At 45.8% G+C, this 27,239-nt stretch overlaps 1 protein-coding gene across 10 annotated transcripts in view; it reads left to right on the forward strand.

The window, feature by feature from the left end:
- The window catches only part of CLEC16A (C-type lectin domain containing 16A), a 276,263-nt gene that overhangs the window by 202,020 nt on the left and 47,004 nt on the right, over positions 1-27,239 (forward strand). For 9 of the 10 annotated variants that reach the window (XM_029050671.2, XM_029050607.2, XM_029050625.2 and 6 more), the window contains one exon: positions 2,246-2,413. In XM_029050671.2, coding sequence (XP_028906504.1) covers positions 2,246-2,413 — 168 coding nt within the window. Of the gene's footprint in view, positions 1-2,245; positions 2,414-23,982; positions 25,077-27,239 lie in introns of those variants that run through there. The other variant, XM_029050679.2, reaches the window with a different exon arrangement.

A 27,239-nucleotide genomic window follows, 5' to 3' on the forward strand; every position in this document is an offset into this window, starting at 1 on the left:
GACTTGAGAGCAAAGAACGGCTAGAAGGTTGGCCTGGGAGGAACAAAGAGAACATGTTAGGGAAAGAGTGGGTGAAGAGAGCAGATAGGTTGGGAGAGATGCCAAAGAGCTTGGAAGCTGGTTATTAGAGTTTTCCGATTGGCACGAGAGAGTCACAGGAACTCTTGGGAGGGCTTGGGGGAGAGGAAAAATGTGAGCCGAACAACATGTCCGTTGCTGAATTGTACATTCCAAGCGCTCAGTACAGTGCTCCGCACATAGTAATCGCTCAATAAATACTATTGGATGAGTGAATGAATTTCCGGAAGGTGACGCGTGCAGCGGTGTGCTGTATAAATTGGAGTGGGGAGGGGCTGGAGTCTGGGAGACCAGAGAGGAGACTGGTAATGATTAGGGTCATTTGATAAGCGCTTACTATGTGCAAGACACTGTACTAAATGCTGGACTGATGCAACAGTCTAGCCTCAGTGAAAACAGACCCTGTACCGTGGTGAAAGCAACTTGGGTAAAAAGGAAAAGGAGGGTCTGGGAGATGTTGTGCAGAAAGAACCCCCAGATTTTGACAGTGGGCTGTGCTTGTGAGGAAGGAAAGATGACAAGATTACTCTCATGAAAAAAGATACTGTAAAAATATTTATGAACGCTGTTATTTATTGTAGCATTCCTTTTTTTCTTTTTTTCTTTTTTGGTAATGCCAATTTCCCTTTAGTGCTTCCATCCTTATGGACAGGCAACATGACCACTAATTCCATTATATTGTACTCTCCCAAACGCTTGGGACAGTGCTCTGCACACAGTAAGCACTCAGTAAATACCACTGATGGACTGATTTATCATTACTTAAGATCTCAGTTTACACCACCATTCCAGAAACCGTTTTTAGTGTGAAAGGTGTCTTAAATCAATCAGTCCTTTCTATAAAGATTTATTCTCTGTTTTTTCCTCTCTAACATTATTTTTCACAGTTGGCCAGAAAGCAAAGTGTTCCATTTTGAAATGGGGAATTATGGTGCGGTGTGACTGTTACTTAGAATTTATGCCTTTGGATGCTTTTTAAATTGTTCTTTTAAAGAATAATAAAGTGGATTTAATTTATCACCAGCCCTGTTTAGAATAGAAATTGGACGGCGTCTTTACCATGTTGTCATTGTGCACCATAGGTGTTTGATCAGTAGCATTGATTGATTATGGGTAGGGATGCACAAACGTCTTTCCTAAAGCCAAAATCCACATCCAGCTGTCACTTCCCTAGAGTTCCTGAGCTGTGGCAAGTGAATTATTTACCATTTACTGATGGAGATAAAACTGCATCAGTGCCTTATTTTGGGAGGTAACGGTACCCAGAACCCAGAACTATTCGACGTGTAATTGATGAAGATCACCCACAATCAAATGGGATTTTCCCCCTTTCCCATGACGTCTGGTTCCCATGGTACCCCCATGGTGTCTGAGCTCCTTTAAATCCCAAATTTTATTCTTAGAAGTGTGCCTGCAAATCGCGGAAGTTGGCCAACCTGGGTGGCTTTAAAGTCGGTCGATCAATCGTATTTATTGAGAGCTTACAGTGTGCAGAGCACTGAACTAAGCCCTTGGGCGAGTATAACGTGAAAGATTTGGTAGGCACGTTTCCGGCCCACACGAGCTTACAGTCTAGAGGGGGAGACGCATTAATAGAAATAAAGGAATTACAGATACGTACATGAATGCTGTGGGGCTGAGGGATGAGTGAATAAAGGGGACCAGTCCAAGTGCATTCATTCAATCGTATTTATTGAGCGCTTACTATGTGCAGAGCACTGAACTGCAGAAGGGAGTGGGAGAAGGGGAAATGTGAGGGTTTAGTCAGGGAAGGCCTCTTGGAGAAGACATGCTCTTACTAAGGCTTTCAAGCAGCGTGGCGCAGTGGAAAGAGCACGGGCTTTGGAGTCAGGGCTCATGAGTTCGAATCCCAGCTCTGCCACTTGTCAGCTGTGTGACTGTGGGCAAGTCACTTAACTTCTCTGTGCCTCAGTTCCCTCATCTGTAAAATGGGGATTGAGACTGTGAGCCCCACGTGGGACAACCTGATTCCCCTATGTCTACCCCAGCGCTTAGAACAGTGCTCGGCACATAGTAAGCGCTTAACAAATACCAACATTATTATTATTACTATTAAGATATCTGGGTGCCTGTGATCGAATTAGCAAAAGACCTTTCCGTTAAAGCCAGCTATCGAATTAACAAAAGACCTTCCCGTTAAACCCAGCTCTCCTGGACCTCCCAGTCCAGCCTTCGACGGAAGTTATGGGGTTCGGACACAGCTCCGCCGCCACCTCTCAGCACCTGCCGTTCCGCTTCTATGATCAGTCACGCCGGGGCAGCAGCGATCCGACCGTTCAGCGTTCCGTCTTTGCGTCGGTCGACAAGGTGCCAGGTAAAACCGGGCTTCTCATCTCCCCTCCCCCTGGTAAGAAAAACGTGGCGCCCTCAATCATGAGAGAGAAAGAGAGAGAGAAAGAAGGAGAGAGAGAATGTGTGTCTGTGTGTGCGGGCGCGCACGCACGTGACAACTCTCCATTCCCATCAAGCCTTAGAAAAGCTGCCCTTCAACTTTCAGACATCAAATTGGCTGTTAAGGAGTGGTTTCTTGGAATCCCTGCAAGTCGGAGTACAAGGTTAAGCCGAAGTTCCAGAAATAAATCTTGCCTTTGATTTTTGGTGCTCTGCCATCTCATTTTAGTTTTCCACAGTGTTTCTTGGGTGTGTGGAGAAATTTCTTAGAATTAGCACAGAGAGATTTCTTAGAAATTTCTTGGAAATTCAAAAATTATTACTAATGAAGTTGTGGTAGAGTAATTTCCCTTCCAGGCCAAGATGGTTAGAAAGTGATAGTGTGGTTAATGCTGTAACTGAAGAAGTGAGATGAAAAAAAATTGTTCTGGCCCCTGCCCTGGCTCTAGTTTTACTCTTTCTCTTGAGATGTCTCTCCTCTTTAACCAGGTTTATATACTTCAGTTTCCCAAAAAGAAAGATAAGTTAATCACAAAATCAGGGCTTAACTGCTAGAGCAGCAGAGACTGTCTACTGACAACAGAGTGTATCACAGCGATTTAGTGTAAGATTCTTTCTGCTTTAAGTAGAAACCGTCTACTGACAGCAGAAAGCACTACAGCGATTTAATACACGATTCTTTCTGCCTTAAGTGGATCCATATGGGCCCTAGATCTCTGAAAAAACCGAAACTCTTAAGCAAGCATTTCTCGAGGTTGTAAAAACATCCTAAAAGCCAGCCAAACTCCCTAGTATAAGTCGCTTCTTTACAGGCAACTCAATTGCTAAATACTGCTATTTCCAGCAATGATTTCAAGTGGTCGTTTTTTTTACAGTGGAAAAACTAATCTAAAACCGTGCGCGCTTTTGTTCCCCAAGGGAGAATTGTTTAGAGGCTGGAATGTGTTGATCTGGGTTGTGTTTCTGCTGGACTCATCAATGAAGCCCCTTTCCAGACCTTTCAAGGATGTTGAAGATTAATCAGACTTAAAAAAAAAAAAAAATTCCTCAAGAACCTTGAGCTCCTTAGAGAGGTTGTTGTTATTCATCCTAGTGGTTCTTCTAGCAATGTCTGGTGTGGTCACTCTTGGAGTGGAACAATTTGGTATGCAGCTTGAAAAATCCAGTATGCAAAGCATGTTGGGTTTGAATTAGAATCAGGGTTTTAAAGGCCAGCCTTTGTCACAGTGTTTTGCATCCTGGCTAGGCCTTTCCTGTTTGCAAAGTGCTTTACTAGAGGTTACTAGTCCGTCCTCCAAGCCCCAGCACTTTGGTGAGAGGGGTGTGGTCGTCCCACGGGAGGGGAGTTGACAGCCCACCTGCTTGGCTGAAGTCTCCAGGGACCATGAGTCAGGGGGCACTTCTTCAAGGACTTACTTGCCAGAGGAGTCACCATGGCCATAGATTCCAGCCCCGAGGACGGGGGAGATCCATGTGGTTGCCCCGTAGGAGGGGAGAGGAAGAAGAGGCGAAGCAGTCCTAACAACAGCCCGCCTGCTTGGCTTTAATTGCCCAGGGACCATGAACCGAGGGGCACATCTTCCCCCTTGGGGAAGTGGCAGAGTGGATAGATCACAGGCCTGGGAGTCAGAAGGTCACGGGTTTAATTCCGGCTCTGCCTCCTGTCCGTTGTGTGACCTTGGGCAAGTCACTTAACTGAGAAGCAGCGTGGCTCAGTGGAAAGAGCCCGGGCTTGGGAGTCAGAGGTCATGAGTTTGAATCCCGGCTCTGCCACTTGTCAGCTGTGTGACTGTGGGCAAGTCACTTCATTTCTCTGGGCCTCAGTTCCCTCATCTGTAAAATGGGGATGAAGACTGTGAGCCTCACGTGGGACAACCTGATTACCCTGTATCTCCCCCAGCGCTTAGAACAGTGCTCTGCACATAGTAAGCGCTTAACAAATACCAACGGTATTATTCTCTGTGCCTCTGTTACCTCAGCTGTAAACTGGGGATTGAGACTGGGAGCCCCACATGGGACAGGGGCTGTGTCCAACTTGATTTTCTTGTATCCACCCCAGCGCTTAGTATAGTGCCTGGAATATAGTAAGCACTTAGGAAATGCCATCATCATCATCTTCTCCCAGAACTTTCCTGCCGGTGGGATCACCTTTGCCATAGATTCTAGCACCGTTTGTGAAGATGGGTCCTGTCTCCTAAATGCGGTAGCCGGGTGCCCTCCCCCACATGATGATGATCATTCTTTCATTCATTCAGTGATATTTATTGAGTACTTACTGTGTGCCGAACACTGTACTAAGCGCTTGGAAAGTACAATTCAGCTACAGAGACAATCCCTACCCAACAACGGGCTCCCAGTCATGACAATCATAGTACTATTGGTTAAACACAGTAGGTAGGTACAAGATAATCTGATCGGACACAGCCCCCTCCCTCGAGCCCCACGTGTGCCTGTCCCGATTTGCTTGTATCCACCAGAACTTAGCGCAGTGCCTGGGACACAGAAGGCGCCTAACAAATACGAGAATTACTATTACAAGCTAATCAGGTAGGACAAAGTCCATGTCCCATATGGGGCTCACCACCAATCCCCATTTTACACATGAGGTAACCGAGGCCCAGAGAAGGGAAATGACTTGCCCAAGGTCACAGCATACAGTTGGCTGAGCCGGGATTAGAACCCGGGTCCTTCTGACTCCCAGGCCCTTGCTCTATCCAGCAGGCTACCCTGCTCCTCCCGATATCGGGGTCTCTTCCATTAGGAGGAACGGTGACTGTCCTGACCCTGGCATCTCCTTGTCTGACGACGGTCAAATACAGGGCAACTGCCCTTCTCTGCACACTCTTTTCACGCAAGCTTTGACCCCAAATCTATCCACGTCTAGTATTCTATATCTGAAGAATCATCGAAACTTCCAGGAAGCAAGCTAATACAAAACAAACCCACATTGCCACACTCAAGGAGGAACCGACTCTGAATTATGAACTGCTCTCTTAGAGGATGCAATTTAAAAATGAAAAAGCTGCAAGTAAAAGATTTAAAAAAGTTGTATGATGCTATGTGAAGTTAGAAAGACAGAATTCCAGATGGGGTCATTGATTTTTTTCTGGGGTGATTTGTCAAGGGAGGACAGAAAAGGATGGGATATTTTGAAGTTGAGTAACATTTTGGAGATTCAATTAATTTGTGCAATTAGAGAGATGGAAGAGCAGATCCATCGAGGGCTGAAGCGTTACACAGATTTGAGTCGGTTGGGCTCGAAGAAGCCGCCAGAGATGGTAACAGGAGCTTCCTGTCTAGACCTGCGTTGTGCCGCTTGAACGTGTTTGGTTCTAAGACCCTAGCGTGTTATTTCATAAACGCGTATCGAGAGGTCAGAGATCAGGCTGCCTGGGGGGATCGGGTGTTGGGAGGAAAATTTGCATGAAAAAGGAAGGCACAAATTTGAAAACCAAAATAGCCTATTGGTACTGCATCTTAATGACCCAGGCTGGAAGGCCGTTTCCTGTTCCTATTCCTTAGACAGACTTCAGTGGGGAACTACTCCGTTTCCCTTACCATATTTAGAAAATTCCATGCCATGTGGGATTGCCGTTCCCCTTTCTCTGGAAATCATTTTCAAGCAAGGAGGATGTTCTGATTTTATAGACTAGTTTTATTTACATAAAACCGGATCCTACTTGTCCAGTTCCCCTCGTTACTTATGCGCGAAAGAAGAGGGTCAAACCTTTGATTTTCTTCACTTTAGAGTCCAGAGATTAAAGCAAGAGTCGTTCACTTTTTTTTCAGAAACACTTCCCTCAGAGGCAGGGGCAGGGGAATCTCCGGCTCGGACGCCACGGGAGGACCGGTCTTGAAATCCGGTGTGGCTTTTGAGCACTGGTGCTCATCCGCGGATTTGGCATCCTGTCGGTGGCAGTACCTGTAGCTCTGTGTCCGTTATAGTGTTATATTGTGCTCTCCCAAGTGCAGTGCTCTGCACATAATAAGTGCTCAATAAGTCCAGTTGGCTGACCGACTTTGCCTCAACAGCTCTGCAGGAAGCTAGGCGGTAGGCAGCCTGGCTGCCCCAGCCCATTATTGCTACTGTGATGATAATCTGCTAATATAATTATCATTATTCATAATAATGGTATTTGTTAAGTGCTTACTATGTATCAGGCACTGTACTAAGCTCTGGGGTGGATACAAGCAAAACGGGATGGACACAGTCCCTACCCCACACGGGTCTTACTGTCTCAATCCCCGTTTTACTGATGAGGTCACTGCGGCATAGAGAAGTGACTTGCCCAAGGTCACACAGCAGACAAACGGCAGAGCCGGGATTAGAACCCATGACCCTCTGACTCCCACGCCCATACTCTTTCCATCACTCCTGTTAAGCGTGCCAAGCACTGTCCTAAGCGCTGAGGTGGTTAATCAGGTTGGACACGGTCCCTGTCCCACACGAGGTTCACAGTCTAAATAGGAGGGAGTGGGGTCGAATCCCCATTTTGTAGATGAGGGAACTGAGCAGTGAAGAGACTTGCCCAAGGTCACAGAGCAGATGCGTAACAGGGCGGGGATTAGAACCCAGATCATCCCGAGCTCTTTGCACCAAGGCCACGCTGCTTCTCGAGGAAGCCAAGGAAAGGCTTTGGGGGACCCAAGATGGCGAGCTCATTGTGGGCAGGGAACGTCTCTGCCAACTCTCTTGTAGTGTACTCTCCCAAGTGCTTAATGCAGTGCTCTGCATACAGTAAGTGCTCAATAAATACGATTGATTGATTGATTCCGTGCCCCCCCCGGATGGCAGGGTGAGCTCAAGCTGTCCTGGTCCCCCCAACCTTCTCCCCAGACCCCGCTTTTCTCCCACTTTCCTGGCTCCGGCGAGTCGCAGGCTGGAGCAGGGGCGACAGCTGGTCTGCAGACTCCCCCCCCCCCACCTTGTCCTTCTTCCTCTCCCCCCCGCTTCTCCCGTCCTCTCCCTTCCTTTTCCCCTTTTCCCATTCCCTCTGGCAGCCCCAGCTGTGGCTGTGAAGCAATGACATGATATAAATTGTTTGCTCGTCTGGGCACCAACTGCTCAGACGTTCCATCTTCCCAAAAAAGCTTGTTAACCTCTGCCTTACGGTGCTGAAGTTTGACCTGCTGTTCCTCCCCCTCCAATTTCATGCCCCCATACCAGTCCACACATCTGCATCAGGTCCCCTCCCACCCTTCCCACCTGCAAGGTCAGGAGCCCCTTCCAACAGAGGCCTGGCATGAACTGTCCAAGACCACCTGGCTCCTTTTCTTCCCAGATGGGAGCAGGGCAACATCGTTCTCTACGCCGTGGCCCGGGCCAGGTTTGGGCGGTGCTGATACGTTTGGGGAAGGCTTCCCTGGCCTGTGTGGAGGGAGGCCAGAGCCTCCCTCTCCACCCTATAGCCTTTCCTTCATCTCCTTCCCCACCCCGTAGAGCTCGTTGTGGGTTGGGAAGGTATCTGATGTTATATTCTACTCTCCCAACTGCTAAATTCAGTGCTTTGCCCACAATAAATACAATTAATATGATGAATTAATAATCCCTCCCCTTCCCATAGCCCTTCTTCCCCCCAACCCCGTTTCCCTCCCCACCTCATTTCCCTCCCTTCTCCCCTCCCTCCCTCCTTTCCTTCCTTCCTTCCCTCCCTACTTCCGTCCATTTTTTAAAATGGTATTCATCAGGGGCTTACTATGTGTCAAGCACTGTTCTAAGCATCAGGAGTAGATGCAAGTTTTCCAGATTGGACTCAATGCATTATTATATTGTACTCTCCCAAGTGCTTAGTAACTGTACATAATAAGCACTTAATAAATACGACTGACTAATTAGCACTTCGTGACTATAAAATATTCTTCTAGTCTTTCTGAGACAGGATTAGGCTGGAATTCAGATCGGGGGAATTTGATAACTACCATAGTAAAAAAACCAGCATGGTAGGGAAAAAAACAAGGAGTGTGGAATCTCAGAGATTAAGGATCTCATTTTAGTTCCATCTGAAGACTTTTAATGGTGTCAGATCTCAGTCAATCAGTCGTATTTGTTGAGCACCTACTGTGTGCAGAGCACTGAACTAATTGCTTGGGACAGTACAGTGTACCAGAGTTGGTAGACACAACCCTTGCCCATAACGAGCTTCAAGTCTAGAGGGGGAGATGGACACTAAAATAAATAAATTACGGATAAGTACATAAGTACTGTGGGGTTGAGGGAGAGGTGAATTAAGTGGTCAAATTTATTCATTCATTCAGTTGTATTTATTGAGCGCTTACTATGTGCAGAGCGCTGTACTCCAAGTGCAGGTGTGACTCAGAAGGGAATGGGTGTAGGAAAAATGAAGGCCTAGTTGGGGAAGACCTGGAGGAAATGTCTTTATTTATGTATATTAATAATAATTATAGTATTTGGTAAGCACTTACTGTGTGCCAGGCACTGTACTATGCACTGTCTCCCCTCAAGACTTTGAGCTTGTTGTGGGCAGGGATTGTGTCTGTTTGTTATTGTATTATACTCTCCCAAGCACTTAGTACAGTGTTTTGTGCACAGTAAGCACTCGGTAAATACGATTGAATGAATGAATGAGTGAATAAAGATGGGGAGGGTGATCATCTGTCAGATATGAAGAGGGAGGGTGTTCCATGCCAGAGGTAGGTTGGGGGTGAGAGGTCGACAGTGAGATAGACGAGAAATGGGAAAAATATACTGCAGGGTTATTGCATTCAAAATCTCTCACGTGTGTAATTAAAAATTTCACCCCACCCATTGTTCACCCCAAAGTCAAGTAAGCAGCGTGGCTCGGTGGAAAGAGCACGGGCTTGGGAGCCAGAGGTCGTGGGTTCGAATCCCGGCTCTGTCACTTGTCAGCTGTGTGACTATGGGCAAGTCACTTAACTTCTCTGTGCCTCAGTTCCCTCATCTGTAAAATGGGGATTGAGACTGTGAGCCCCACGTGGGACAACCTGATTACCCTGTATCTACCCCAGCGCTTAGAACAGTGCTCGGCACATAGTAAGCGCTTAACAAATACCAACATCATTAATAATAGTAGTAGTAGTAATATTTCTAATCACTGGAAAAGAATACATGGGTCAATCAATCGTATTTATTGAGCGCTTACTGTGTGTAGAGCACTGTACTAAGTGCTTGGGAGACGGCAGTGTGACAATATAACAGACCCGTCCCCTGCCCAAAACGAGTTAACAGTCTAGATGGGGAAACAGACATTAATAGAATGGATGCAAGTTAGACACCGGCCCTGGCCCTAAAATAGAGTAGGGCAGAGTTCTCCCTCGGAGGGCCACGTTGCCAGCGTCCTACAGGGCCAGGACAGCTCTTGTAAAAAACCGATTCTCTGAGGACTAACTCTGTCCCCGGGACTATGGTCAAACCCGCAGGAAAGTGTTTCCCCTCTTTTGAGCCGTGGCAGGAACTCGAGGGAGTTGAGGAATTTACTAGGTTTCCCGGTGGCCCGAGAGAGTGAGTGCAGTTTCTTGGTTCGCCTCTCTTAGGGTAACTGATGCACTGAACGACCATAGCTCAGTAAATATGGCTTGTTTTCTGGCACATCATTCACATGTCTTAATTTGATATTGCACCACAGAAAGAGGGAAATTATATGAGTACTCTCATGAAGATTTTGTCCCCCCTTGCAGTGTGCGGAGAATCCTTCGAAATGTTCTTGAAAAGTCATCAGCGGATTTTCACAATTGCAGCATTTTTTTTTTAAAGAAGATAACTATGCTGAGCCGATTTTGACAATCGGAACGAAAAGTATAGTTCACTGAGCATGTTAACCTTTGTCTAAAAGAGTCAGTAAAATATTGTCTGCTTTGGGAGCGGGAGAGGGGTTAATGAATTACAGTCTGCCATGGCTTTATACTCACCCAGATGTTGATGATGCCTTTAGTTTTATAAATTCCATTTCACTATGTCAGTAACCGTCAGTTCCCTTTTTTGGCCTAGAATTCGAGCCGGTCTCTTGTTGTTTGTATGATGGTTTTACGTTGGTGCTTGGGGCCTTCCAAATCAGTTAGTTGAGGACCCAGCCCAGGCTCTCGAGAATATATTGCATTACCCAGGTGTTATCTTTATCAAAGAAAAACAAACACACAATGTGCCTGTGTGGCCTGAAAAATTAAACAGTTCTGTGGAAGAGCAATATGAAACATAATTCTGTAGGAAATTGTGTAATACTGGAAGAGTGAAAGGATTATGGGGTGATTTTGATGGAGCAGATCTCTGATCTTCAGATTGATAATGTGCTGGGTTGCTTTTTTTGACACCTTTATTTATCTTTCCTGTGGGTTTTTTTTTCCCCCTCCTAGCTGCCAGTTTCTAGAAACCAGATCCTAGATACCGATGCTTGTAGTGTGAGTTTACTACCCTATTTCATGAAAAATAGATTTTCTGGTATTTTTAACTAGTTTCTAAACCAGGGACTAGCTTCGACCCTGAATTAGAAATTTCCAAGACATTTTTTTCAGAGTTTTACAGTCTAAATTAAGATGTAAGTAAAGCCCTCCGATAACTCTTTTATAACAGCATAGACAACTTGGGAAATTTTTACCTTTGATACGTCTTCCCTCCCAAAAAGGTGACTCTCAGGAGCTACTATAACAAGTTAGTTCTTTCTCCCGTAGTAGAATCAGGAACTCTTCTAAGTGGGCATCGACCATGGTTTCACCTGACCGTTCTAGGAAGCGTCCCTAGTGTCCCAGGAGTTGAAAAATGTTGAATACCACCCAACTCTCCTGACAAGAGAGGAGAATAAATTGAGAGCCCAAGAGATTCCACCTAGTAGCCCAAATCTATACATCCAGTAGCCCTGCCCCTTGATGACCTTCCCCTGCCTCACTCCTCGATCCCCTTCCCCATCAATCAGTTGTATTTCTTGAACGCCTACTGTGTGCAGAGCACTGTACTCAGAGCTTAGGATCACCTTGATTGAGATGTACATCACCTTGATTCTATTTATTTGCTATTGTTTTAATGAGATGTTCATCCCCTCGATTCCATTTATTGCTATTGTTCTTGTCTGTCCGTCTCCCCCGATTAGACTGTAAGCCCGTCAAAGGGCAGGGACTGTCTCTATCTGTTACCGATTTGTACATTCCAAGCGCTTAGTACAGTGCTCTGCACATAGTAAGCACTCAATAAATACTATTGAATGAATGAATACAATGCAAAACTCGATATATACTGTCCCTGCCCACATCGAGCTTACAGTCTGGAGGACAATCTTATGATCTGGAGGAACCTCATCGACCTCATTCATCTCTGTGTTAAAGTTAGACCTCTTGGAAAGCAGCATTTCCTTCATTACTCTTTAGCGTGAAGAAATAAAAGTCCTAGAATGCTCAACAGGAAGCCTGAAATGTTGATTAAATTGCTACTGGCCAAGTCTCTTCCTCCTCAGTAGCTTCACAGCTGATTTGGTTTATTCATTCAGTCGTATTTATTGAGCGCTTACTGTGTGCAGAGCATTGTACTAAAGGCTTGGGGGAGTTCAATATAACAGCAAACACATTCCCTGCTCACAGTGAGCTTACAGTCTACAGGGGGAGACAGACATTAATATAAATAAATAAATTACAGATCTGTACATACGTGCTGTGGGGCTGGGAAGGGGGGGATGAATTCATTCATTCGGTAGTATTTATTGAGCGCTTACTATGTGCAAAGCACTGTACTAAGAGCTTAGAATGTACAATTCAGCAACAGATAGAGACAATCCCTGCCCAATGACGGACTCACAGTCTAACCGGGGGAGACAGACGGCAGAGCAAAACAGAACGAAACAAAAACAAGACAACATTTTCACGATAAATAGAATCAAGGGGATGTTCACCTCATTAACAAAATAAATAGGGTAATAAATAATATATACAAATGAGCACAGTGCTAGGGGGGAGGGGGGAGGAGCAGAGGAAACGTCAGACAACGCAGAAGGGAGTGGGAGAAGAGGAAAGGAGGGCTTAGTCAGAGAAGGCCTCTTGGAGGAACTATGCCTTCAGTAAGCCTTTGAAGGAGGGGAGAGTAATTGTCAGATTTGAGGAGGGAGGGGGTTAATGTTGGTATTTGTTAAGCGCTTACTATGTGCCGAGCACTGTTCTAAGCGCTGGGGTAGACATAGGGGAATCAGGTTGTCCCACGTGGGGCTCACAGTCTTAATCCCCATTTTACAGATGAGGGAACTGAGGCACAGAGAAGTTAAGTGACTTGCCCACAGTCACACAGCCGACAAGTGGCAGAGCTGGGATTCGAACTCATGAGCCCTGACTCCAAAGCCCATGCTCTTTCCACTGAGCCACGCTGCTTCTCCCAGGCCAGAGGCAGGACATGGGCCAGGGGTCGACGGTGAGACAGACAAGATCGAGGTTGAGTGAGACGGCTAGCATTAGAGGAGCGAAGTGAACGGGCCGGGTTGTAGTAAGAGAGTAGCGAGGCGAGGAAGGAGGGCGCAAGGGGATTGACGTTCCACGCACATCTCCTCCTGGAGAGGGAGGAAAGGTTCATTTCCCTCAGGAGTGGACTCCAGGTTTCTGGATCAGCCCAAATCAGTCATATTTATTGAATGTGACTGCGTGCAGAGCACTGTACTAAGCGCTTAGGGGGAGAACTGTGTAACAGGGTTGGTAGACATGCGCCCTGCCCACAAGAAGCTTACAATCTAGAAGGGGAGACAGACATTAAAGTAAATTAGGGATATGTACGTAAGTGCTGTGGGGCTGAGTATGGGGTGCATAAGGGGAACAAACCTAAGTGCAAGGGTGACACAGAAGGGAGAGGGAGTTGGAGAAATGAGGGCTTAGTCAGGGAAAGCCTCTTAGAAGAGATGTGATTTTAATAAGGGTTTGAAGGTGTGGCGGATATGAAGGGTAAAGGAGTTCCAGGCCAGAGGCAGGAATGAGGCAGGGTGAGGGGTCGGCCGCCAGGCAGAACTTGACCCAAAAAGATCCTTAGTCTCAACCCCCACCCACCCAGAATTGTGTTTAGTTCAGAGTCCTCTTTCCCTTGAGGCCTCACCAGGCCCCTTGATCTCCCACTGACTTCTGAGAAGAAGTAAACTGGGGCAGGAGGAACGGTGTGGAGTAAACCACGGGAAACCCAGATCTAGACCAGACCAAACTAATCCCAGCTCAGGCCTCGGGAGTTCCAGCAGAGGAAGCTCTTCTTTAAGACTTCAGGGAAGGAAACAGTGGCCAAACAATATCGGGCTTGTTTCGCGATTCAGGTTGGGTAATGGGCACCATGAAAGCTGCATGAAAATTTTCAGCCTTCTAAAGTGTGGAACCAGGTGGTAGCTTAAAAGCCAGGAGAGGCTGTCTCGAGTTTCTTGATGGGAACAGGCCCTGGAAAGACTTTCACAATAGATCCTACTAACTCTAGGAGTGTGAATTGTGTGGTTCTTCCCCTTATGAAATCCTAACATGCAAATATTTAAAAAAACATTTCTCAAACCAGATTTTACTAGCAGCAGGAGGAAGGGAGAAGTAAATAGCTATGTCAAAGTATTACTCAACCTTATGGGTCATGCTCCCGCTTCGTTACAAAATGTGAAAAAATGCCCCAGGACCCTCCCCCCTCCCGCCCTCACATAGCCCAGAATGGAGTTCTTTCCATTTGAGCAACAGATCGAATGGACCAGCAAAAGTTCTCCGTCTTTGACCGACACAGAGATGGTTTTCCTCCCTCTTTCTTCATAGTTATGTTTTCCCCTTCTCTTTTGCCTCTTTCTCTTTTCTTTCTCTTTTTCTTTCTCTTTTGCCTCTTGCTTTTGTCTTCTCTCCCTCTGCTACTCCGTTGGGTCATGGCCCTGGCCCCACTCATCCATTCCTTACTTTTTCTTACGGCTCTTTCTCATCTGCCTGTGGTTCTCCACCCCACAGCTACTCTGTTCTCCTCCCCTTTCTCTTCCCTGTCTCGGTCCCGTTTCATTTTTTTCTGCATCCTATTTTTAGAAGATGAAACTGTAAGGAAGGCCACTATGAGGTCAGACCAGTGGCCAGCCAGTAAATCAACAGTATTTATTAAGCATCTACTATGTGCAGAGCACCGTACTAGGTGCTTGGGAGAGTATGGTAGAAGCTAAAGACAGGATCAAGGAGCTGATGCTTTAATGGCGAGACAGACGCAAAATAATTTACGGATAGAAGGAAGCAGTGCTTAAATAATAAAGAATATAGGTGCAGGTACCAAAAATGCTATTGGTTGTGAGTGTGTAATTGTCGAAGTGGTGCAAGATCTATCCAACCTGGTCACCTGTCTCCAACTGACCCCCACTCTCCGCACCCTCGAAACCTTATTAAAATCACATCTCCATTGGATTGGCGAGATATACAGAGTGGCCTAGTGGATAGAGAACTGGCCTGGGAGTCAGAGGACCTGACTTCTAATCCCAGCTCCTCCAAGTGTCTGCTGTGTGACTTCGGGCAAGTCATTTAACTTCTCTGTTCCTCAGTTACTTCATCTGTTAAATGGGGATTAATACTGAGTGGGACAGGGACTGTTTCCAAGTGTGTCCAACCCAATTATCTTCTCACTGCCCTAGCGCTTAGTACAGTCACTGGCACACATTCTCTCTTCTGGCTCCATCCCTGCCTCCCACCCTCCGACAGGAGAGATCCCTCAAGGCTCAGTTCTATATCCCCTTCTATTCCCCATCTGCACCCATTCCCCTGGAGAACTCATTCCCTCCCATGGCTTCAATTACCACCTCTATGCAGATGATTGCCAAATCGACATCTCCAGCCCTGACCTTTCTCCTTCCCTGCAATCTGGCATCTCCTTGTGCCTTCAGGACATCTCTACCTGGATAACCTGCTGACACCTCAAATTAAACAAGTCCAAAACTGAACTCCCTATTTTCCCACTCAAATCCTGTCCTCCCCTTGTCTTTCCCATCACTGTAGACAAGACCACTTCCTCCCTATCTCACAAGCCCGTAACGTTGGCGTTGTCCTTGACTCATCTCTCTCATTTCGCCCACATATTCAGTCTGTCACCAAATCCTGTTCATTCTACCTTCCCAACATTGGCAAAATCCACCCTTTCCTTCCTATCATCCAAACTGCTACCATGCTGATCCAACCACATATCCTCACCCACCTTGACTACTGTCTCTCCCTCCTCACTCACCTCTCAACTTCCTGTCTCTCCCCATTCCGGTCCATACTTCACTCTGTTGCACGGATCATTAATCAGAAAAAGTGTTCAGTCCATGCATCTCCGCTCCTCAAGAACCTCCAATAGCTGCCCATCCACCTCTGCATCAAACTGAAACTCCTCACCTCTGGCTTTAAAGCACTCATTCATCTCGCCCCATCCTACTTCACCTCACTCATCTCCTACTACAGCCCAGCCCACACACTCCGCTCCTCAAGAGCCAGCTTACTCACTGTGCCCCGATCTCGTCTCTCTCGCCGCCGACCCCTTTCTCATGTTCTTCCCCTAGTCTGAAACTCCCTCCCCCTCCATAATACCAGACCACCATTCTCTCCACCTTCAAAGCATCATTAAGGTGACATCTCCTCCAAGAGGCCTTCCACGATTAAATTCTCTTTTCCCTGGCTCGCTCTCCCTTCTGTCAGCTATGCAGTTGGATCTGTGACCTTTGTACATTTGATATTCCCCCCACCCCATCCACACAGCACTTATGTACATATCTTTAAGTTATATAAATTATTCATATTAATGTCTTTCTCCCCCTCTAGACTATAAGCTTGTTATGGGCGAGGGAACGAGCCTGCTAATTCTGCTGTGTTATATTCTCCCAAGTGCCTAGTACAGTGATCTGTACATAGTAAGTGCTCAATAAATGCCATAGATTGAATGATTGATAATTCTTAACAGACGTAACCACAATTATGTGGGCCGAACAGTTTTTCAGAAATATGATCCAGGTAGGGGAGTGAAATGTGAACTGCAATGAAGGAGACAGGTGTGGAGTTCAATGAGGAGACTGATACAGTAATCAAAGCAGGAAAAAAGTGCTTAGATCAGCATGGTAACAGTTTGGATTGAGAGGCAAATTTGGATTCGAGAGATGCCGTGATGGGAGAACCGACACGATTTCATGGTAGAGTGAATGTGTGGGTTGAATAAGAGCGGTGAGTCGAGGATAATGCCAAACTTATGGGCGTGTGAGATGGAGAGGATGGTGGTTTTATCTACAGAGATAGGAAAGGCAGGGAGAGGACAGGGCTACGGTGGGAAAATGGGACATTCTACATCTCTCAGATCTGTAGAGTAGACATGAGCAAGGAACATACTGAAACTGGGGATGCAGAAACTTTTTTATGGTATTTTTTAAGTGCTGACTATGTGTCAGGCACTGTACTAAGCGCTGGAATAGATACAACCAAATCAGTTTGGACACAGTCCATGTCCTACACGGGGATCACAGTTTTAATCCCTGTTTTACAGATGAGGTAACTGCGGCCCAGAGAAGTGAAGTGACTTGTCCCAGATCACACCGCAGACAAATGGTGGAGCCGCAATTAGAAGCCGGGTCCTTCTGACTCCCAGGCTCACGCTCTATCAACTAGGCCACCTGCTCTTCAAACTTGCCCACATATTATCTTGTTGCTAAATTTGTCATCTGTGAATGCTGGAGAAAAAACTCAAACAACGAGAAAAGCCCCAGGGTGCCTTTTACTGCCAATGCTTGAGAAAGAGAGCTGCAGGGTCGTGGATGGAAGTGAATTTGCTCCACGACAGAGCAGCAACAGCCTGGCTAACAGAAACCCATGTTCACAAAGCGATAGTTATGATGATAATGTGGCCCTCACAATGATCCCTCTTGGAAAAGTCACTGGGAAAGGGACCGCAGTAATCTGTAATTTATTTATATTGATGTCTGTCTCCCCTTCCATTCATTTATTCATTCATTCAGTTGTTTTTATTGAGCGCTCACTGCATGCAGAGAACTATACTAGGCGCATGGAAAGTACAATTCAGCAACAAATAGAGATAATCCCTACCCAACAACAGGCTCACAGTCTAAACTGGGGAAGACAGACATCAAAACAAGTAAACAGGCATCAATAGCATCAAAGAAATAGACTGTAAGCTCCTCGGGGGCAGAGAATGTGTCCGTTCATTGTTATATAAACTGCACACAGTAAGAGCTCAATAAATATGATTGAATGAATGAATGAAAGGGGAAGAAGTTACTCATAGTTCCTGATTGCAGCTAATTTGTGTGGTGCAGAAGACACATTTACTGGCAACACAGTGTCTTATCTCACCCTAATGGCAGTAATAGTAATGATAATAATAATAATCATGCCCTTTCTCAAGCACTTGTCCTGAACTAAGCGCTGGGGTGGATACAGTCCGTGTTCCATACGGGGCTCACAGTCTTAATTCCCATTGTACAGATGAGGTAATTAATTCACAGAGAAGTGAGGTGCCTTGCCTAAAATTGCACCACAGACAAGCGGCGGAGGTGGAATTGGAAACCAGGTCCTGCTGACTCCCAGGCTCGTGCTGTATCCACTTGGCCTTGATTTCTCTATCAGTCTCCTTGCTGATCTCCCTCCCTCCTCTATCTCCCCACTCCAGTCCGTACTTCACTCAGCTGCCCGGATCATTTTTCTACAAAAAATGTTCAGTCCGTGTTTCCCCACTCAAGAACTGCGAACGGTTGCCCATCCACCTCTGCATCAAACAGAAACTCCTCACCATCGGCTTTACAGCACTCAATTTCCTTTCCCTTCCTATCTCATCTCGATGCTCTCCTGCTACAACCCAGCTCACACATTTTGCTCCTCTAAATGCTAACCTTCTCACCGTACCTCGATCTCATCTATCTCACAGCTGACCTTTCTCCCACTCTGGCCCGGAATGTCCTCCCTCTTCATAACCAACAAGATTACTCTCCCCACCTGCCACCTTAAGTCTTATTGAAGGTACATCTCCTCCAAGAGACCTTCCCTACCTCTCTTCCTCTTCTCCCACTCCCTTCTCCTACACCCTGATTTGCTCCCTTTAATCACCCCTCTCTCAGCCCCACAGCATTTATTACATATTTACATTTATTAATGTCCGTCTTCCCCCTTCTAGACTGTGAGCTCATTGCGGGCAGGGAATTTGTCTACTCACTCTGTTATTTTGTATTCTTCCAAGTACTTAGTTCAGTTCTCTGCACAGTAAGAACTCAATAAATGCGTTTTGATGATTGTGGCACTTAAGTGCTTACAGTGTACCAGGCACTGTACTAAGTGCTGGGGTGGATACAAGCAAATCGGGTTAGACACAGTCCCGTGTCCCATATGGGGCTCACAGTCTTAATCCCCATTTTACAGATGAGGTAACTGAGACACAGAGAAGTTAAGCGACTACCCCAAGGCAACCCAGCAGATAAGTGGTGGAACTGAGTTTAGAGCCCCTGTCCTTCTGACTCCCAGGTCCATGGTCTATCCAGTAGGCAAGTGTTTGGGAGAGTACAGAACAGCAGAGTTGATAGATGCAATCCCTGCCTACAAGGAAATTGTAGTCCACGGGAGACAAGAGACATTAAAATAGACTAAGCATAGGGGAAATCAGAGTATAAGAATATTTACATAAATACTGTGGGGCTGGCATGAGTGTCAAGGTGCTCCAGAGTTACACAGCTAAACTCACACAGAGGAGAGGGCAGATGGGGAAATAAAAGGGCGTAAGCTGGAGGAGATGTGATTTTTGGAAGGGTATAAGCAGAGTGTGTGGGCTGGTTTGCAGGAGGAAATTAGGTGAGGTAAAAGGGAGAGAGCTGATTGAGTGCCTTACAGCTGATGATAAGGAGTTTCTCTTGGATGCAGAGGTGGACTGGCAACTGGAGATCTTTGAGGCATGGGGAGACTGGGACTGAATGGCTTTTCAGAAAAATGATCTGGGCAGCAGAGAGAAGTAAAGACTGGAGAGCGGAGTGGTGGGATACAAGGAGGTCAGCAAGGAGGCTAATGGCAGTAGTGAAGGAGGGAAATGTTGATCAGCGTGGAAGTGGTTTGAATGGAGTGGAAAAACTGGATTCTAGAGATATGATGGTAGAACGGATGAGATCTGTTCTCAGATTGAATATGTGAGTTGAATGAGAGAGATTAGTCGAGGATAATGCCAAGGTTGCAGGCTTCTGAGACAGGGAGGATGGAATTGCCACTTTAGGATTGATCCTTTGTTGGGAGCAGGGAGAGAGAGGGGAGAAAGGACAAGGGACTCTGGCCTTTTGTTGCCTTTCTCATTACTGAATTTATGGTGCTCTTAGATTTGCACATTTGGAAGAACAGCAGCAATCAGTCAATTAGTGAGCGCATTCTGGTGCAGAAAGATGTACTAAGCCCTTGGGGAGAGTACAATGCAACAAAACTGGAAGACACATTCCCTGCCCACTAGGAGCTTACAGTCTAGAGAGGGAGACGGTAATACAAATAAATAATTTATAGATATGTACATAAGTGTTGTGGGGCTGGGGGTGGGGAGAATTCCAGATGCCCAAAGAGCACAGAACCAACTGCATGAAGTGAAAGGGAGTGGGGGCGGTGGGGTGGTAGGGAGGGCTTAATCGGAAAAGACCTTTTGGAGGAGGGAAGAGTGGTGGTCTGTCATATATAAAAGAGGAATAGCACAGATTAATCCTCAGTAATTTTTTTTCTTTGTTCTGAGGAGTTGTTGTTTTTGAGTATCACTTTGGGAATATATTTTTGCAAAGTGCTTAGTGTGCTGCATTGCACCCACTGGGCACTCGGTAGAAACTATTAAAATTACTGCTGCTTCCAAGGGCCCCGGTAGGCATGCATGAACCTGTAAGAGGGAGAAGTAGCATGGCCTGGTGGCTAGAGCATGGGCCTGGGAGTCAGAAAAACCTGGGTTTTATTACTGGCTCCAACCCCCTCCCCCCCCTTTTTTTTGTCTGCTTTGTGACCCTTGGACAAGTCACTTCAATTCTCTGTGCCTCAGTTACCTCATCTGTAAAATGGGGATCAAGACTGTGAGCCCTATGTGGGACAGGTACCATGTCCAACCAATAATAATAACTGCAGTATTTGTTAAGCGCTTACTATGTGCCAAGTAGTGTTCTAAGCACTGGGGTAGACACAAAGTAATCAGGTTGGAAGCAGTCCCTGTCCCACTTGGAGCTCACAGTTTTGATTCTCACTGAAAGATGAAGTACCTGAGGCACAGAGAAGTTAAATGACTTGCCCAAGGTCACACAGCAGACATGTGGCGAAGTTGGGATTCGAAACCACGTCCTGACTCCCAGGCCCATGCTCTTTCCACTAAGCCTTACTGCTTTCTCTAACCTTTAACCTAATTAACTCTTATCTACCCCAGTGCTTAATATGGTGCCTGGCACTTAGCAAGCACTTAACAAATACCATAAAAAGACCCCAAAACTTGGAAGTGTTTTCCTTTCAAATGCTTGAAGGGGGGCAGCAGCCTAACAAACAAGAGCAGATTGCTAAACTGCCTTCTGTCTTCTTCAAGTTCTCTTGACTCTAGAAATCAATGAGGTCCTTTATGAGGAAGAGAATGAGTGGAAGTGCCCTTAGGATGAACACTAATCTCCCCACTACCCTCCACACACACACTTTTCTCCCTCTCAATGGAAAACCTAACTGTACTACCAGATATAGCTCACTGTCCACAGCACTGGTTGAAAAACCCAGCTCTGGAGAGCTGCCAGGGTCTTACGACTGATGATACGATCCCCTGAGGGAGAGTTGGAAGACAAAGTGCAGCATCCGGAATTTACAACATGGCTTTTTGGGAGACAAGCACAGGTTTTTCCTTCATGGAAAATTTGGGTGCCAGTGTCTGAAGCTTAGAAACGAGAAAGTTCCTGCATTTAAGCGGTGACAAATCCTGGCAGAGAACAGAAAATTAAAGTTGTCTTGGTGGTTTCTGACTGCTAGATGGTAATCTTCAGGAGTCTTTCCTGAGCACTTACTCAGTTCAGAGCGCTGTACTATGCCTTTGAGAGAGTACAGTAGAAGTAAAATCCTGGCTCTTGCCCTCCTCTAAAAAACAGGGAGCCAGTGGCTCTGGTTGGCAAATGTAAAAAAGTTCAGTCCATAGTCTTTCAGTCATATTTTTGAGTGCTTAAGTGTGTACAGCACTGTACTAAGCGCTTGGAAAAGGGAAGTGCAACGAAAAAGTGACATACCCTGTCCAAGCTTCCTCAAAAACCTCCAGTGGTTGCCCATATACTCCACAGCAAACAGAAACTCATTCATTCATTCATTATCATATTTATTGAGCGCTTACCTTGTGCAGAGCACTGTACTTCGTGGCTCAGTGGAAAGAGCCCGGGCCTGGGAGTCAGAGGTCAGGGGTTCGAATGCCGACTCCACCACTTGTCTTAACCTTCTCACTGTGCCTCAGTTACCTCATCTGTAAAAATGGGGATTAAAAAATGTGAGCCCCACGTGGGGCAACCAGATGACCCTGTATCTACCCCAGCGCTTAGAAGAGTGCTCTGCACATAGTAAGCGCTTAACAAATACCGTAATTATTATTACTAAGCCCTTGGGAAGGTACAACACAACAGTAAAATGTCACATTCCCTGCCTACATGAGCTTACAGTCGAGAGGTGGGTAGTCAGACATTAATACAAATAAATAAAGTTACAAATATGTACTTAAGTGCTGTGGGGCTGGGGGAAGAGCAAAGGGAACAAGACAGGACGATGCAGAAGGAAATGGGAGATGAGGAAAAGCGGGCTTAGTCAAGGAAGGCCTCTTGGAGGAGATGTGCCTTCAATAAGGCTTTGAAGGCGGGGAGAGTAATTGTCGGATTTAAGGAGGAAGGGCATTCCAGTCCAGAGGCAGGGCGAGGGCTAGAGGTCAGCGATGAAACAGGTGAGATCAAGGCACAGTGAGAAGGTTAGTACTAGAGAAGTGAAGTGTGCGGGCTGGGTTGTAGGAGAGAAGTGAGGTGAGGTAGAAGGGGGCAAGTTGATGGAGTGCTTTAAAGCCATTGATGAGGAGTTTTTGTTTGATTCGGAGGTGGATGGGCAGCCACTGAAGTTTTTTGAGGAGGGGGGTGATATGACCTAAACGGTTTTGTAGGAAAATGATCCGGGCAGCAGAGTGAAGTATGGACTGCAGTGGGGAGAGATAGGAGGCTGGGAGGTCAGCAAGGAGGCTGATGCAGTAATCCTTCAAGTCACTCAATCAGCTCTCCCTCAACTAAAAATCAGAAGCCCAGTGGCACTAGATGGCAAATTAAAAAAAAAAAAATTGTTCAGTGCCTATCTCCCCAGTCCTCAAAAACCTCCAGTGGTTGCCCATCAACTTCCACATCGAACAGAAACCCTTTACCATCAGCTTAAATCACTCAATCAGCTCGCCACACCTAACTTAAATGTCACTGATCTGCTACAACCCAACCTGCTCTCTAAATCATGGTCTCATCTATCCTTCCTCCCGCTCCTCGCCCATATCCGCCGTCTGGTGTGAAACTCCCTGCCCCGTCATATCTGACAGACCACCACTCTCCCCAACTCCAAAGCCCTTCTAAAATCACATCTCCTCTAAGAGGCCTTACCGGAATAAGCCCTCATTTCCCCCGTTCTCTCTCTCTTCTATGTCACGTATGTCCTTGGATCTGTGACCCGTAAGTACTTGTTAGTCATCATACCCTCATTCCCACAGCGCTTATGTTTCTCAGCTCTGCTGTCCTCTGATGTTTCCCTGATCTGTAATTTATTTTCAGGTCCGTCTCCCCCAGTGGACTGTAACTCTCTTGCATTCTCTCTCCCAAACATCTAGTATAGTGCTCTGCACACAGTAAGTGCTCCGTAAATACCATTGATTGATTCGTTAAGTGAAAACATGCCCTAGTAGGAATGTGAACAGTCCACAAGGAGCTCTCTCAAACTAAATCAAAAGCAGATGATCTGAGTAAGAAGACGGGAATAATAATATTTACCTAAAATTTGAAACCAAGATAGGCTACAGAAACCAAAAGTACACCAAAGTAAAACTGAGTTCCGAAATTTGTGGGTGTTTTCGGTGTGGCAGAAGGGAGGTAAGGGTGAGAAACTGGATGCATGCACAGGCCAAAGGAAAGCAAAGATTAGTGGTGACGAAGAAAAAAGCATTTTGTTGGTTTTTTTCCTAAAGCCGACAGTATTGCCAGGAACCTAGGTTAAATAGGGACAGAAGGGAAAAGTTAAAGTCAAAGAGTACTGAGAAAAATCTTCAAGGGAGCGAGACCTCTTCACCAGGGTCTTTCACGAAAGCTCTTGGATCTCCATGAATAACATTTTTGATACCAACCGTTTGACTTCCCAGAAGTCCGGCCAAATAGAAACATAGTGGTCATGATTATTGGAAGGGAAATGGGACATGTCTATTGGTGCTTACAGTTCAACTTTGTTTTCATCCTCACCATCATAAGTTCCACCCCACAGAACTCTGCAGATCAGAGGCACGGGTAGATTCAAATCATGTCTCATTTCACTTCTAATAGTTATAACTAACTCTGCTTACTTTTTTCTTTACAGATGGCTCCTGAAGATTTCTGATGGTTGAAATGTTTCTTTGTTTATCAAGGCTGTCAAGTTGTGACATTCTATAGAAATGAATGTACATTTCCCCCCACATTTTTATTTATACACAGGTATACAGATATGCGCACACACACACACACATTTTAGTATCTCAAAAACACCTCTAAGTACCTCCATCAATTCAAAGGCTGCTTTTTCATTCCAAAAGTGTGTGCCTTGGAGGAATCTATCAATTTGCTTTTCACATATAGTCCTTTGTTCCCAAATCCTTCGGCAGGTTTATATTCATTGTGAAATAGGATTTTCTTTTCCCTGGTTTTTTTTTCTGAAAATTGCGCAAAAAGAAACATTTAATGGAAATTGGAATTCTATAATTTCATCTCAAGAATGTCAAGAAAGAAATAGCTCTAGAGAATGGGGAGTTCTATCTGACGGTTCCAGGGTGCCGTATTTGAAACAACATTATTTAATTATGTTCTACAGCATCCTGAGCACTGCACAAAATAAGTGTTGGCATCTTTTCTGTGGTTAATATTTTTGTTCTGTTTCTGGATTGGCAGAACTTAAAACAATGTGGTACTAAATATAAATGTGACTTGTATCATAGCCAATGCACCTAATTTTAGACTCTAAAAAGGGAATAATTCTGGAGATTTATCCAAATTTTGATCATCTTTCACTTTGCCCAGTGGGTTAATATATACACTGTATTGTTCTGCACTTATTGTTATAAAACTGTTCTTGGATGTAGTGATGTGTAAAACACTATTCACTTCGCAGATCAAATAGACTTAGGCAGCCTGAGGAGTATGTGCTTCTATGCATGTGTATTCTGTAGTCATTTGGCTGTAATCTGTGCGTCCTAGCAAACTGCTGGAATGGAGTAGCAAGGAGGAGTACTGTTTAAGAGCTGAGCTTTTAATCTGGCAGAAAAAGATAGTATCGTGAAATCTCAGACATCTAAGAACTCCAGAGTGTCTTGGAAAAAACCTCCTTTTGCCAGATTTTCAGGGTAACACTGAGGTAAACTTCAACTGGCTTCCAGTGTTGATCAAATTTTTGTGGACCATTAAACGGGGTGTTGGAGACTCTGGTGCATTCCTCTATTTTCTCCTCCTCAATGACCGAACAAAAGAAGAACGTGGCACTGTAGAGCATATACCGTTTTTGGAAACAATTTACAAATGAGACATAGCATCATGTTGCATAGCAGACGGGAAGCAACGAGGCCTAGTGGGTAGAGCACGGGCCAGAGTCAGAAGGACCTGGCTTCTAACCCCACCTCCACCACTTGTCTGCCGTGTGAACTTGGGCAGATCTCCTCTCTCAGCCTGTTACCTCATGTGCAAAAATGGGGACGTGGACTGTGCCCATCCTGATTAGCCTGTTTCTACCCCAGCGCTTAGTACAGTGACTGGCACATAGTAAGCGCTGACCAAATACCATTTTTTTAAAAAAAAGCTTTCCGCTTCCCATAGCAGGCTTAAGTTCTGGGTGATGAGCCCAGCACGGCCAATCAGGGTCCTTAACCCCAAATCTACCCCCCACTCACCACTCTCAAAGGAGCCACTCCAGGTATTCCTTCCCCCATGGTCCTGCTATTTTAGGCCGGGGGTGCTGGTACAGAGATATTGTTGACTGCTTTTTGTTTATTTTTTTCAATCATCAGGCTAGTTTGTGGCAGCAGACAAAATGTGAACCAAATACAGTGCCTGGTACATAGTCACCAATCTTTGGGGACTCTGATATTCCAGCAACTTCATCGGCCAAAAAATAGAAAAGGAGAAGACTCAGCCTGTCATCGTGTAATGTCCTGCTTTCCCTTGCATCAAGTCCTGATAACAGTCATTTCAGATTTTAGTAACACTAATAATAATAATAATGGCATTTAACAGTAATAATAATGATGGTATTTGTTAAGAGCTTACTGTGTTGCCAAGCACTGTTCTAAAGTGCTGGGGTAGATACAAGGTAAACAGGTTGTCCCACATGGGGCTCACAGTCTTAATCCCCCTTTTCCAGATGAGGTAACTGAGGCTCAGAGACGTTACGTGGCTTGCCCAAAGTCACACAGCTGACAGGTGGCGGAGCTGGGATTAGAACTCACATGACCTCGGACTTCCAAGCCCGGCCTCTTTTCACTAAGCCACGCTGCTTCTCCAAGTGTTTCTATCCCGGCTCTGCCACTTGTCAGCTGTGTGACTGTGGGCAAGTCACTCCACTTCTCTGTGCCTCAGTTACCTCATCTGCAAAATGGGGATTAAGACTGTGAGCCTCACGTGGGACAACCTGATGACCCTGTATCTACCCCAGCGCTTAGCACAGTGCTCTGCACATAGTAAGCGCTTAACGTATACCGACATTCTTAGTATTTAAACGCTTACTATGTACCAGGCACTGTACTAGGCGCTAGGATGGTTACAGGCAAATCGAGTTGGACACAGTCCCTGTCCCACCTGAGGCTCACGGTCTCAATCCTCATTTTACAAATGAGGTAACTGAGGCCAAGAGAAGCAGACAAGCGGTGGAGCTGGGATTAGAACCCAAGAGCTTCTGACTCCCAGGCCCGTGCTCTATTCACCTTGAACTATCAGGGGAATCCATAGACCGGATCAGTAATGCTACTGTTAGGCTTTTACAGTTCCAGAGGTGATCCTGGATATTCTAGCCCGGTAAGTCTCATTTGTGTCCCTGGCAAATGAACAGAATCAATAATTAACTTTAGGATCGGGAAGCACATTGGAAACCACAACCTGACGGGGAAAGATAACATGGTTTCTATAAGAGAAAATCATGCCTCATTAATCTACTAGAGTCCGTTGAGAGGAGTCAACAAATGCGTAGCTATGGAGATAACCTGTAAACATAGTATATTTTAGATTTTCAAAAGGCTTAAGATTCAGTTCCTCAACCAAAGCTCTTTAAAAACCCAAGGAATCAAGGGATTGGAGAGAGTGTCGTGGAAAGAAAATTGGCTAAAAGATGGAAAACCCAGGGTAGGGTTAAGCAGCATGGCACAGTGGATGCAGCAAGGGCCTGGAGTCAGAAGGTCATGGGTTTTAATTCTGGTTCTGCCACTTGTCTGCTGTGTGGCCTGGGGAGGGTCACTTCACTTCTCTGTGCCTCAGTTCCCTTATCTGTAAAATGGGGATTAAAACTGTGAACCCCACGGTAGACTATATCCAACCTGTTTTGCTTATTTCCACCCCAGCACTTAATACAGTGCCTGGTACATAGGAAGTGCTTAATAA

This window comes from Ornithorhynchus anatinus, chromosome 2, assembly GCF_004115215.2.
Source record: "Ornithorhynchus anatinus isolate Pmale09 chromosome 2, mOrnAna1.pri.v4, whole genome shotgun sequence".
Lineage (NCBI taxonomy): Eukaryota > Metazoa > Chordata > Mammalia > Monotremata > Ornithorhynchidae > Ornithorhynchus > Ornithorhynchus anatinus.